This window comes from Apus apus, chromosome 3 (assembly GCF_020740795.1).
Source record: "Apus apus isolate bApuApu2 chromosome 3, bApuApu2.pri.cur, whole genome shotgun sequence".
In the NCBI taxonomy this organism is placed as follows: domain Eukaryota; kingdom Metazoa; phylum Chordata; class Aves; order Apodiformes; family Apodidae; genus Apus; species Apus apus.
Genome location: NC_067284.1, coordinates 36,183,553 through 36,197,491, shown reverse-complemented (window position 1 = coordinate 36,197,491; position 13,939 = coordinate 36,183,553). Strand labels below are relative to the sequence as shown.

General features: G+C 35.8%; 1 protein-coding gene across 1 annotated transcript; it reads right to left on the bottom strand.

Annotated features, from left to right (window-relative positions):
- Nucleotides 1-368: 368 nt before the first annotated feature.
- Nucleotides 369-12,036, bottom strand: TMEM244 (transmembrane protein 244). The gene is made up of 6 exons (XM_051616027.1): nucleotides 12,004-12,036; nucleotides 7,183-7,268; nucleotides 6,538-6,611; nucleotides 3,210-3,335; nucleotides 1,354-1,398; nucleotides 369-463 (listed from the first exon to the last, which is right to left on the bottom strand). Exons 1-6 carry the CDS (start codon nucleotides 12,034-12,036, stop codon nucleotides 369-371), a joined length of 459 nt encoding a protein of 152 aa, XP_051471987.1.
- Between the last annotated feature and the right edge of the window lie 1,903 nt (nucleotides 12,037-13,939).

Below are 13,939 nucleotides of genomic sequence, written 5' to 3'. Positions count from 1 at the left end.
TTTTATAAAACAGAGTGGGCAACAAGCACCCTGAAAATATTACATTCAAATCTGTTTTTTTTTCCTCTTCCTTGTAGGATTTTGCAAGTGTGTTGCATCATTTCTCTTAGCCTCCTTATAGTTTGTTATTTAAAAAGACACAGTGTATCTATTTATTTCCTTAATGTAAAAAATATATACAAAAGCTTAAAGTGATTACACACAACAGCTAAAGGTGATGACATTGACATTGCAAACAAATGTAAGACAAAAGAAGCCTAGTAAGCTAAATATTACTCTTATGATTAGATAATTGCTAACTTCACCTTAATTTATTAATGAAACCATAGAATTCATGCAAGTATAAAGGCAAGTTCTAAGTTTCCTTTTCAAAAATCATCTAGAATTGGGTAAATGAAGTTGTCTTTGAACAAGTAATATGCCAAAATCTGTCCTCCACAAGTCATCAAAATTACTCCAGATCCTGAAAGAAAATATATGACTGTTTTATATTAATTTTTATACTGGAATACAAATGTCATAATAAAACTTTAAACACACATAATTTTTATCTTCTTCTTTTTCTTTTTTTTTTTTTCTTTAAATGGCCTGTCAACTTTAACATCTTGCACAAGACTCTAACCACATAAAAATATATCAGTCCCAGCAGCTGCTATTGCAAAACCAGTTGCAGGACAGAGAATTTGTTTGCCTGTCCCCATCATTTAGGAATTTGCTGCAGCTGTTGATCCTTGTTATCCATCGTATAGGAAAGAAGAACAGAAGCCAGTCCTTTTTCCCTTAACTATTTTTCAAGATAATATATTCTAGTACAAAGCTATGCTTTTAATTTTCCAGAAAATTAAACATTCAGAAATGTAGGTTTGCCATTTACTCTAGGGAAATGTGATGATTGGGATTGATCTCATCTATCCTATGTGCCTGTGCATAGTGTTCATGAAAGTTGCCTCTGGACATGCCTGTTTCTTTCCACGGATTATAAAGGGTACCAAGGAAGACTAGTTTGGCAACTATCTTTTTGATACATGAATTAAGTGAGATAGTTTGATTAGTCAGGACTTAATAATGGTCTATTTCAAGAGCATGATTGCATCTGCTGTTTTTCAGCAAGATTAAGATAAGCTGAGTACATTCTGGTTTTACAACAGAAGATTTTTTTAAGGCGAGGCAAAGGTTAGCCCAGCATTACTTGCCTGTGTCATTAAAAGAAGTACAAATGAAAAACATGTATTTCTTCTTTAAATGTTTACAATTTTCAAATTAGCAAAACAACAGACATTGAATAGAAAAAAATCATACTGTAAATAATAATTTTCTACACAGAGTCTAATAATTTAAAGAATGTAACTATACCTAATGCCAGCCACCAGTGTAACATCAGGGGGAATTCAGACATAACTGCAAGAAGAAGAGGAGAAACGTAAATTTTTTAACAATAAGGATGGGGACATGCAAACGCTATGTTTGTTATCAAAGGTCTGCTTAGTTATGACTCATAAATTATATACTTTACATTTATTGAAATTGCAAATGCATATTTAGGTCCTGATCATTCTGATACTTGGCCATACCATTAAGTGCAGCCTGGTGAGCAATCCTCCTGCAAGGCAAGTCTTAAACCTAGTAAGTGATTGCTAAACTGAGCTCTTAGACTCTGCAGAAGAAATATCTTTTTTGTTACTTACCTGTACATGGCTTACCACAACAGAGACATGGATCCCCTGGTGGAGCACCTACATATTGCTGCAACCCAAATAAATTAAGCTGCCTGAGTTTTTCGGTTTGGTGGGTGATGCAGTGCATGAGCCACAGGCTGGGTCTGCTCACTGCAAATTAGCACTATTGCACAGCACGCTCTCTCCTGTGTCAGGCACTTGCCCTTGCATCACACAAGCTGACCCACACCCTCACTGTATGGTTAACTGAAGGCCAGCATTGCCATTCCACCCCAAAGGAAAAGCCTAACAGGGCTGTAGAAGTAGTAAAGTGAGCTGGGAGGCACACTGCATATGCTGCAGATCAGAGTCAGCCAGCAGACCTTTGATTTGCCATCCAAAAGAAACAATGAAAAATCTGGGCTTGTTTGGACATCAAAATGCATCATCTAATATAATGATAAAAGATACCTTCCTGTATAAATTATATACAAAGCAGTTTCTGTTGTAGTTTTTGTAAATGTCTTGATTTAAATACCAAAGTTATTCATAAGGAATAACAGCAGTTTAAATTCCAGGAAATCAAATTCAGGAGACAAGGAATTATGCTTAATTTTTTAAGGTTAAATCTCTATTGATCTCTGGCTTAACTTCTCATGAGAACTGGGGAATCCCTGTCTGTATAAAGTGCTAAAAGATGAACGGACAAAGCATTGGAACATTAATTATTATGTAGTAGGGAAGAAATCCTGATTTGTCAGCAATACTTTCCATTTTTCTAAATTCTAGAATAAAAGTACTAAGCTCGTTGCTATAGGAAAAAAAATATATAAAAATCTCCAAATGGTCTGTGGCAGAAATGAGGTTGAACTGTATTTCCTAATTAGCCACAGTGGCATTCTTCTAGACAGCATGAGAAGAGGAAGCAGGTTGCCAGGGACTGGCAAAAAGTGATGATGAGTCTCACTTGTAGCAGCCAATTATTTTCCTCTCCTTTCCTTTGAGGGGTAGAGTTTCAGGAGAAAAAACAAACAAAAACAAACAACAAAACAAAACAGCTTCAGTGGTAAAATGCTTTGTTTTCTTCAATGAGATTCAGTTCAAATGATCTAACTTTAAAACTCTGAATTGGCTTTGCTGAAGCAAGCCTCATTTTTACTCTGAAGTAGAGCTAAAGCTTTAATGAGTAAATCTGAAAGTGTCAGGACATGAACCACTATTAATTTCTCAGTTTAGAGAAAAACACACCTCCCAGACACTGATATTGTATCTAGGCTGGATCTGTTTGATGTTAACTGCCAGATTATTAACTAAAACTCTGAAAATTTTATAAGAAAATTGTATTTTAAAATTCTGCAACAAAACCAGAATTGAGTTTTAAATGGCAGGGTTTACATACATGCATGAGTCAAACCTAACCAAATTAGAGATCCATATTTATTTAGCTTTAAGGAAAAATTATGAAGTTGATCCAGTAATGCAGTAGATGAATCACAGTTGATTGGTCCTTCAGTTTGTGATACTATGCATATATTTAGCAGTAAACCTACTTACCAATTGAAGTTATGATGATATGAATAATAGTAACTGTTACAGCGTAATCCCAGACCCATTCTTCCACAACCAGGGCAAACAGCAGACCACAAATGAAGAAAGTTATTTCCAATGATATCACAAGAACTGCAGATGAAAACAGGATACTTACACCAAACATAGTTTTGAAGGCTTTTTTTTCTTATATTAAAAATAATAGCAATAGGAAGTTAAAATGTTTGATAGTTATGCAAATTATGTTTTATAAGAGTGATTATTATTTAAATATTGAATGTTTTAATTTTAAAGTTCATTTCTCATTTTGCCACAGACATCTGTATGGGTTACCCTGATTTGCCTACAGGCTTTAAAATGCTATTAATGTTTTTGAAAAACATGAGGATTATCAGGATTACAGGCAGTTCATACAGCCTGTAGGAGAAAAGATCTGGGAATTTTAACTGGGGACCATCCACTCTCTTTGCATATGGTGCCAAATAGATTTGGTTGATCACAGAATCACAGAACCACAGAATCAGCAAGGCTGGAAAAGACGTTTAAGATCATCAGGTCCAGTCTATGACCTAACACCACCACATCCGCTAGACCATGGCACTAAGTGCCACATCCAGCCTTTCCTTGAACACATCTAGCAACGGGGCCCCCACCACTTCCCTGGGAATTCCATTCCAATGTCTAATCACCTTCTCCGTGAGGAATTACTTTCTGATATCCAACCTAAACCTACCCTGGAGCAGCTTGAGGCCCTGTGTGATGTACTCTAGGTGACCCTGCTCTGGCAGGGGGGTTGGACTAGATGATCTTTCGAGGTCCCTTCCAACCCCTAGGATTCTATGATTCTATGATTCTATGATTCTATGCCCTCTTGTCTTGTTGCTCATTGCCTGGAAAAAGAGCCTAGCCCCCACCTGACTACACCCTCCCTTCAGGTAGTTGAAGAGAGTGATAAGGTCCCCTCTGAGTCTCCTCTTAGAATCATAGTATCATAGAATGTTTTGGGTTGAAAGAGACCTTAAAGATAATTTAGTTCCAGCCCCCCTGCCATAGGCACTTCCCACGAAACCAGGTTGCTCAAAGTACCATCCAACCTGACCTTGAACACTTCCAGGGAGGGGGCATTCACAGCTTCCCTGGGCAACTTATTCCAGTGCCTCACCACCCTCACAGGAAAACACTTTCTTCCTAATGTCTAACCTAAATCTACCCTCTTCTAGTTTGAAATCATTCTCCCTCCTCCTGTTACTACATGCGCTCACTCTCTGATATGTCTGTGTGTATATGTACATATCAGAACAATTCGAAGAAAAGACATGCAATGGGAGATAGAGCAGAGGGCCTACAAGGTAAGCAGCGGCCATCCAACTGTATGGATCTCGTGGGACATACAACCAGGAGCCTGGCTTTTGTCAGTGCTGATAGCAAGGCTGTCACAGCTACTGTGCACTCACTGTGCCTGACATTCAGCAGCTAGCTCTGTGTTCTGCTAAGCCATGAAGGGGGATTGCCAGCAAAGTGACAAAAACTAAATTATGCTGCAAAAACAGACTATTGAAATTATCTGATCAAGAAAATTCCTCTTTTCAGTGGTAGATGGTGCATTTCTATTCCCTATTACTTTTGCTGGATCATACTGAGCCATGCCATGCCACCAGTCTATGTTGGCTGCTTCTTTTGACCTAGAGTGCAGCTCTACAAAAGCAATCACAGAATCACAGAGTCACCGAATCACAGAATGGTAGGGGTTGGAAGGGACCTCTGGAGATCAAGTCCAACACTCCTGCCAGAGCAGGACCACCACAGAATCCAGGGCAGGTCACACAGAAACACATCCAGATGGGTCTTGAAAGTCTTCTGAGAAGGAGACTCCACAAGGTAGGCTAGCCATGCGTCCTCTGTGGGCAGGACCACAGCCCAGAAGCTAAACTGGGAAGGGTGAGGAACCTCGTCATGACATTTGATGTAGTGTATTCTTCAACACGGTGATAGAGTGGTGCTTATGTTTCAGCTTGTTTACTTGCTACTGAGGGTAATGGGATAAAAAATAATCACTTTTAAGGCAAAGTTTGACTTTATGCTTGGAAAATGTGTGATGTCTTTTCTAGCTGTAGTCCTGAGTTCTCATACAACAGGCCATAATTGTGTATTTGTAATTCATAATTTTCCATCTTACATTCTGTTCTTTTTTTTAAGTACCCAAACATATGAAAGTCACATTTTTAAGGAAATTATTTAATTTTTTTTACTACTGCAGTATCATGTCATCTAAGAGTATTGTAGCTGAGACTAGAGAAACCATTGTTATGTTTTCATACTATTTAATTTATGTATTTGACAGCATTTTGTGCCTTTCAATTTTGTTCTTTTCTTTATAGAGTCAGTTAGTTCCTGCTATATTATGGATCTTTCACACAGTAGTTAAAAAAAAATAATAAAAAAATAAGAAGATAACTGGAAAACAACATGTAGTTAGGAACATAGGAAATAACCCTTCAAAAATTTAATGTTTGAGATTGCATTTTAGATTTTTTTTTTTAGTTTATTGTGTTTCATTATGATAGCTTCCCTTCAAATTTTGCCAATAACTTTATAATTGAGAAAGTATGCTTAGTGTAGATGATGCTCTGTAAACTGTTTTACAAAACTAGGCCACTAAGTATATTTCTATTCTGATCTTTTAAATACATAATTCTGTTTTTAACAGGCATGAATGAGGCTCATTAGCAACATCATTCAGAGAATTTTGCCCTGTCTCTGTGCCCACAGACTTTAAGCAGATCCTGCTATGCTTTGCTATTCCATGTTATTTCATAGGACGGACGGAGAGGAGGGTGGAGTACTAACCAGTTGCATGATAGAGCTGCTGTTTTTGGCATATAAACATGCTGCATCAAACTAGCTGATATAATTTTTTTGGAGAAAAAAATAATATTGAGATACAGTGATTACATTAGGGTCCTGAAAGGTAATTTTAATGGAATATGATTTAATTTTCTTTTCCACTACTATAACTGAAATGCTCTTTTAAAATCTGAAATCAGTATTGACACTTTACAAATATCTGTGCTTTTTTCTTGCTCTTTTTGAAGCATCCTACCAAAGCAGCATATTTTCTTCAGGTGGTGCAAGATCAGAAGAACAACTCCAGGGAAAGCATAACAATCACTTGAATGATAAGTAGCAATAGAGAAATGGGAAGTGCAGAGAAGATAAAGAAGCATTTAAATGCAGTGTAGAAACACCTTTAAAATATGTCCATAAGACAGACAAGTTTACGTCCAGGTACAATCTATTATCTTGGCTGGGAAAAAAAATGAGAGAAACCAATTACCTAAATAATATGGGTTAATCCATGAGGGTTTTGTCTTAAAATCAAAAGGTGCCAAACCATCCAACATTTTAATCCTGTGGAAATAGAAAGGATACATTTAACCAGTAAAGCCTTTCAATAAAGCCTTAGTGATTATACTACACATTTTTATTTTTATTTTTTTAAATATTATTTCAAATGCAATACTTTGAGCTTTTACAAGCTTTCTATGTTCCATTGTGTGTAGTGGTCTTGCCATTGTATGCAGTGCCCATGATCTCTCCTTTTCTTTAAGACATGTCTGGTACTGTATATGCTAATCGGCTTCTTGAGGAATATAATTTGTCTTTTTTATCGACTGTGAAATTTTATTTTCCTTTTTTTTAATGTCATCTTTGCTCTTACATTCATTTATTCATATGGTGCAAGTGCAAGGCACTAGATTAGAACCACCATCTTACATTAGTTTTGAGTTGGTGTTTGCCAATTTGTGCACTTGAACAAAGGCTCCTGTACAACATGTCAACAAATTAGAAACCTGTGTTCATGGGATAACTGGGACTGGGTGTCTCTAGTCTGAACACCTCCTCTACAGGATCATAGCTCTACCCGTTAAACCCAGTTGTGGCATGCCTTCATCTCAGACTAAAGACAAGGAAATCTTACTTGAATACTGCAAAGCACAGGGATAAGACCACATAGTACACAGCATAGAAAACTGCTATGCATATCAACAGGTTCACCAGAACAACCTGCAAAAGGAAAAAAAGACAGTAAAACCTAATGCCATGTTTACATAACTAAGGAAACAATTCCAGATTTCTATCAACCATAATGTGAAAAAAATAATTTAGAAAATGAAATATTTAGATGGATTTTTTCCTCTTCACAATTATATAAAAGTTTTTAAAAGTTCTTTGGTACATTTCAGCTCCTAATGTGTTGTTATAATGTTTGGCTCTTTGTTTTTATCTTATATTATTGTATACCAACTATTTATTGAATTTATAATTGTTAGAGAATGAGAAGCACATTTCTTTACAATTATTACAAAGGAGACTCAGAGTTTGAGATAATCCAGATGCCCAACTACTTTTTAACCTAGGCTTAGTCTAGTTTTTAACTGAAAAAAAACTGACTGTCTTTGTACATATGATGAAACTGTATACAAATACCATGCAGAAAATTTTCAAGCACTAACTGTTAAGATACCAACATCTAGAAAACACGTCAACCCAGTGCTTATTTTCAAAGGTAAGGATGTAGACAACTTAAATGAGTAATGAGGCACATCTGTTAAATATTTTTCAAATTTCAATTGTGAATTAATTCTAAATAACCTTCAGCTCCAAAATGAAAAAATACCCCTAAAAATATGGATTTCATAAACCAACTGCTTTTTTATGATCAAATGCTGTGACTTCAAGAAAATAGAAACACCATACACAGGATTACACAAAGAATGTATGTTTTCTAAGATACCTTGGTACCATTACTTCTTTCATTCCATTTCAGCATCTTCATCACTAAACTGAAGTTTCACGCAGCCAGAGAAAAACCTGTTAGCTTTTGCCTGATAAAGTTCGTAAAACACCTTGAGATCCTTTGAAGTCAACCCATTCTCTGATCACATATCTCTGATCTTCTAAAGTAGTTTCCTGAATAATGCAGCCCCTAGGACTTGTATTCATTCCTACAAGTGTAATGTAAAATTACATGTTGAAGGTTAATATGTTTTTGTAAAAATAATAGCCTTGCAAATGCAGAACACTTTAGTTTCTGTTTTTCTGTAGTTATACTATGACATTCCAGATGTTAATTTGTGCTTCTGTTTTTTTAAAGGGAATCATGGGGCATCAGAACTAGACATCTCTATGCATCAAGCTTGAGCAACTGTTTTGGCAATATTCTGTGCTTGCTTAGAGCTTTAAACTGAAGATGCTTATTGCAGTCAGTACAATGGTCAGCAAAATCAGTTTTTCTTTTTAACAGACTAGAGATCAGGTGGTATTTTCTCACTGTAGCTACTGCTTCTTGATGTCATATTTTTCCTTTCCTCATAATTAACTTCTTTGTTCCTTTCCTCTTTCAATGGCCATTTTTTAAACTTCCAGCTCTTCATTGGTTCATTTTCTTCTCTATCTTTACCCTCCATCTTGCATCTTCTACTTTTTACTTTCTTCTGAAGACAGTTTGATAGAAAGCAATAATGAGAGACAGTGACAGAAAAGAGAATTGCTAGCAGTTCCATATAATCCAGCTTTAATAGTGCTACATGCTGCTTTACAATGGAAGGATCTGTGGTTATGTTTTGCTTTTTGCTATGAAAGCATTACAGTTTCTATTTTAGGAGTAAAGTATTGTATAAATTCTTAGTGTAGGTGCAACACATGTAATCAGTTAAGAATTTTGTTGTCCTTCCTTCAGTTTGGCTTTAAAATATTTGAAACTACCAATCTGTGTTTAGCTAACTCTATTGGCAAGACTTCCATAGATCTCCAAACTGTGATCCATTATGCAATAATGAGGTAATGATGTTGGAGGTTCTGATGTTTTACAGGACTTCTTGTCTATGTTGATCAAAATTAAATTAAAAATGGAAAAATGAAGACTAAGATGATGAAATATTCCAAATACAGTTATTAATTCAGAAGTAAATCCATGAAAAGCTGCCCTGCATAAATGTGGTGGTAAAATATAGGAGTCTGAATGCAATTTCTCAGTCTATCAGAATGCCAATCAGAGACTATGGGTTGCATATAGTGAAGCATTATATCAATGCAAAAGAAGCCAGCATTTATCTCTTTGAATGATTATACCATATTTACAATTGGAATCAATTTTGAAAGAAATAGGTAACAACTAATAGAGGAATAGGTCTCGACTCTGAAGAAAGGTAAAAGGAACCACATGTGTGTAAGTTAGTTACAGGGACCAAGGTAGGGTTAATAATAATTGCATATTCATAATGAAAAAGGAAGAGTAATTACTTGGAGAACAACTAAGACTAAAGGAATGAGACATAAAATCCCAAATGTTTAAGATACCGTGAAGTTTCAAAAATCATTTCCATGTTACAAAGTTTGAAAGAGAGTTGCTCTTTTTATTTATTTCCTTTTATTCAAGAGTTTTTATCAAAACTGGTTATTGAGTGCCCTTACGATTGCTGTGGATTTTAAGGATAAAGTTGGATAATGTTCTTGACAAAGTGCAGCACAATCAATAAAGAAAAAACAGAAAAAAAAAGGTATAGAATATTTTTTTCAGTCGCCCTTTTAAAATTTAACTGAGTTGGCAGGTAAGATTGCAGTGAAAGATTTAAAACACAAGCCAGCTCTAAAGTACAATTGCCATTTTGATTTAGTTTGTTATTTGCTGGTAAAAGGAGCCCTTATTCAAGGAGGTAGTGACTCTGAGAAGGGCTGTAGATAAACGTTAGCTCATACCGGCTTGTTTTTATGAGCTTCTCTTGCAATATTGTGACACAAACAAGCCCTTAAGGCTTTAGGCTTTGAGATGGGAGAATATGAATAGAAATAAGGATGAAGTATTATCTCTAAACACACTGGGAAGACAAAGTGGCATCCAACTTGGCACCAGGAATTTTTAAAGTAAGTTAAGAAATTAAGAAGGTCCAGAGAAGAGCCACAAAAGGGACATGATGCCTAGAAAGGTTTTGTTGTTTGGGTTTGTTTGGTTTTTTTCATCAGGACTACAGCCCTAAAGAGGTCAATCTGTTTAGCTCTGAGGGCTAATTTGATTATGATGGATAAGAACCTTCACAGGCAGAAAATACCATGTACTTAAGGGCTCTTTAATCTATCAAAAAAGCCAGAAGCAGTAAACGGCTGCAAGTTATAGCTAGAGAAATTTGAAAGATGCACGAAGGACATTTTTAAATGGAAAGACAATTAGCCAATGGAACAAACTGCCTTTGGAAAGAATAGATGCTTCAAAGCAAAACCAGATGCCTCTCTGAATGAAGCTTCACTCAAACATCTCTAACATATTCACTCCTGGCCTTAGTTCTTCGAATGGTTGTGCAGTAGGTAACACATTAATGGAACCACCTGACACTGACAGAAGTGTGGATACTGTGAATTTAGCAAACTACTTACTTTGTTTTTGCTAAAGACTGTGAAGTGTTAAGTATAGAACAGTGCATCTATGTCCCACAAGGAGAGACATCAAGAAGCTTTAGTTTCTAATGCAATAGGAAACAAATCCATCATGCCTGTATAAACTGATATTTGTCAATAAGTAAATGAACAGGACACTTATCTTTTCTTCCTTCCCTACATCAAAACAAAGCTAAGCAAAAACTGAAAACAATTACTTTCTCTTAAGCAATTTGGTCTGAGAGCTAAATATGGTTTTCCCATTTCCACTCTCTTGTGCCTTATTCTAAAGGAAAATTGGCCAAGTAGTCCTTTTGATCCCTTCTTTTCCATGGTGTATACAATGATCACTATAATGTTAACTGACTGCAATGTCACGTGAAAGTTTGGCAGTCATGCTATCTCCCACCCCCTCAAAGTATCTCTAAGCATTGGTAGTTTAATCTTTGGCACATTGTTGGTGGGAATAATTTTCATTCCATCGCTCACAGCAGATGTGCATTTCCTGTAATTCTCCTTTATCCACTGCCCTTTCTCTAGAAACTGTCTCCTTGGAGTCTTATCTGCTCTAGACTTAGATTTGTATAAAAATATAAGTGTAATAAAAGTGGTGAGACAGGACTGAAGTGACAATCACAGAGCTGGAGGATGGCTGTGAGCCAATGACCTGTTGACTTGTAATTACAGTAGGTGAATTCCTAGCCTCTCTTGAAGTCAGCAACAAACTTTCATAGGCATCAAAGGCCCAGGATTTTTCTGTTGCACTCAGAATATTCTTAGTCCCTGTCTTAGGGGTGTAGTGATATTTGAGGCATAGCATGCTTTGCTCAGTCAAGTAAGCTAAGGAAATGCATGTACCATAAAAATGAAAACCTTTTGAAAACTTTCCAGTTATAACATGTTCTACTTAATTTTTGTAATTTGATCTTTCAATTTAAATTTAAACTTTTTTTTTTTAAAATCTCAGAATACTTTGAATTTTAAAACTATTTTTTCCCTTTTAAATCCTCAGGTTTTAAAGCAAAAAAAAACAAGTTGAAAATGACAGGGTCATTTATTATATATTAAAACAACTTAAAGAAAGAATCCTAGGAAGTCACTGGTGTCAGCATATTTAGGGTTTTATTAGACACTTCCAAGAATTATATCTTATAAATTGAACTGTATCACTTATTTTGAAATCCTTTTTAGAAGATGCACTTTGCAGTACTATAGTGTAAAGTGTCCTTTTAAATTATTTTTTTAGGAAGAGAACATTGAAGAACACTCTATAAGAATGTATGTAACAGCTCTTTCAAGCCCCACAGTAGCTAGTTCTCTAAATACTGTTGAATTACATACAACACTATACAAACTCAATTTCCTTTACCTTGGTTTCAGCAGTTTTGACCTTGAGAGCCATGGACACATGATGAACTAAAGGAAGCGCTGTTGCTGTATTCCATATGCCAAAATCAGCAGGAAGAAGCAGCTGTTTTTCACCCAAAAAAACCAGTCTTATAGATGAGTATAGGACACAGTGAGGTGGGTTGATTGGATTAAACTGAATTGAGACAGAAGCCATCTGCGAGGGAACTGTAAGCCGCTGAAGAGCAAAGAGAAAATCCTACGAGCTCATTTAGTGTTCCTACTTTCATAGCTACAGTCAGCCAAAGCATATCTATAATATGACCTTGCTATTTAGAAACAACATTATTAATACAATTTTCTATCTTCTGTTTGCTTTTTTTTTAGCATTCATTTGATCACAGTTCTTTGGAGTTATTATACCTTCCTATTTTTAATTAGTTTTGCAATTTCTAACATTAATTCTATTCAGTATAGATGTGGAATGGTACATTCTGCACAATGTTCTTTGTTGATATTTTTCTCCTGACTATCACTTTAAGTCATGTATAATTCACATTAAATTAGGTATAATTAGGTTAAGAAATGCTGGACTTATGTTATGAATCTTTTTTTTCCTAAACCAAATTTGGTTCTTTCAGTAGAATTAAGTTTATTGTGCTTTAGAACAGATCCAGCTTCTACTGAGCAGTTCCTTTAAGGATTCAGATTCTGCTATGATGACAGGCTGAGAGAACTGGGGCTATTCAGCCCGGAGGAGAGAAGGAGAGACCTTATAGCACCTTCCAGTACCTGAAGAGGGCCTACAGGAAAGCTGGGGAGGGGCTTTTCGCCAGAGAGGGCAGTGACAGGACAAGGGGTAATGTTTTTAAACTGAAAGAGGGGAGATTTAGGTTAGGTATTAGGAAGAAATTCTTCACTATGAGGGTAGTAATGCACTGGAGTATGTTGCCCAGGGAGGCTGTGGAAGCCTCCTCCCTGGCGGTGTTCAAGGCCAGGTTGGATGAAGCTTGTGCAGCCTGGTCTGGTGGGAGGTGTCCCTGCTCATAGCAGGGAGGTTGGATCCTAATGATCTTTGAGGTCCCTTCCAACCTTAACCAGTTGGGTTGAATTCTATTATTTATTCTATTATTTAATTTTTAGAGATACATTATGATTCAGTATGCTGTGTTATTTGGAAAAAGAAGATCATACAAAGGAACACTTCTGAAACTGAACCAAGAATGAGCTTTTTTTAAAAAATTAACATAATATGTGCAAATTTCATTAGGGTTTTTTAATGCTTTTTTAACCATACAAAATAAATGTTATCTGCTTTAAAATGTAGTCTGCACTCAGCAAACAAAAGCTTTCGCTCATGGTTTTGATAGCTCCAGATTGTGAATATTGCCAGGCAAATTACTGGTGGTATTGTGTGAAATTCCTTCCTGTGCAAAATGCTAGCACAAAAATCTGTGCATCAGTTAAGTTCTATTTAGAGGGCTGAAGTGATGTCAAAGGCATAGTCTGAACCAAAGTTTAAAAATCCAACAAACCAAATTAATTTGCTTAAACAGTGGCAATAGTGACAAGAAGCAAATTAATGAAGAAATATTTGCTTTAACAATTTAAAAATATTTGAAAAGGAACAAAGATCTAATTCAAAGAGCATCCTATCTACCCCTAAGTATCAGCTGAAAACAGTCATGATATAAAATTAATTTGCACACACTTTTGCAGTAACTCTAAGTAGCAAGATAATTGAAAAAGTAATGGATTTAATTAATCTAAGACAACTTTTAAACATAGCAAGAGATTATATTCACTGAATTACTTCTTCACAAAGAGTCCATTTAATCAGAAAAAGGTTGAGAGACAAAGTCACCAAGTTTGACTGCAATGTAATGCAAGCTGCAAGCATGGATTTATTGGGAACTAAGGTTCCTCCCATTCCTATTATACAGTTGACAGGCAGGATA

Excerpts from the sequence above, each read along its gene's own strand:
- TMEM244 (XM_051616027.1), bottom strand. The coding sequence starts at position 12,036 with ATGGCTCTCAAGGTCAAAACTGCTGAAACCAAG. Across the intron at positions 3,336-6,537 it reads GATTAACCCATATTATTTAG|TTCTTGTGATATCATTGGAA; the intron begins GTAATTGGTTTC and ends TTTCATCTGCAG. Across the intron at positions 1,399-3,209 it reads TATCATCATAACTTCAATTG|TTATGTCTGAATTCCCCCTG; the intron begins GTAAGTAGGTTT and ends TTCTTCTTGCAG.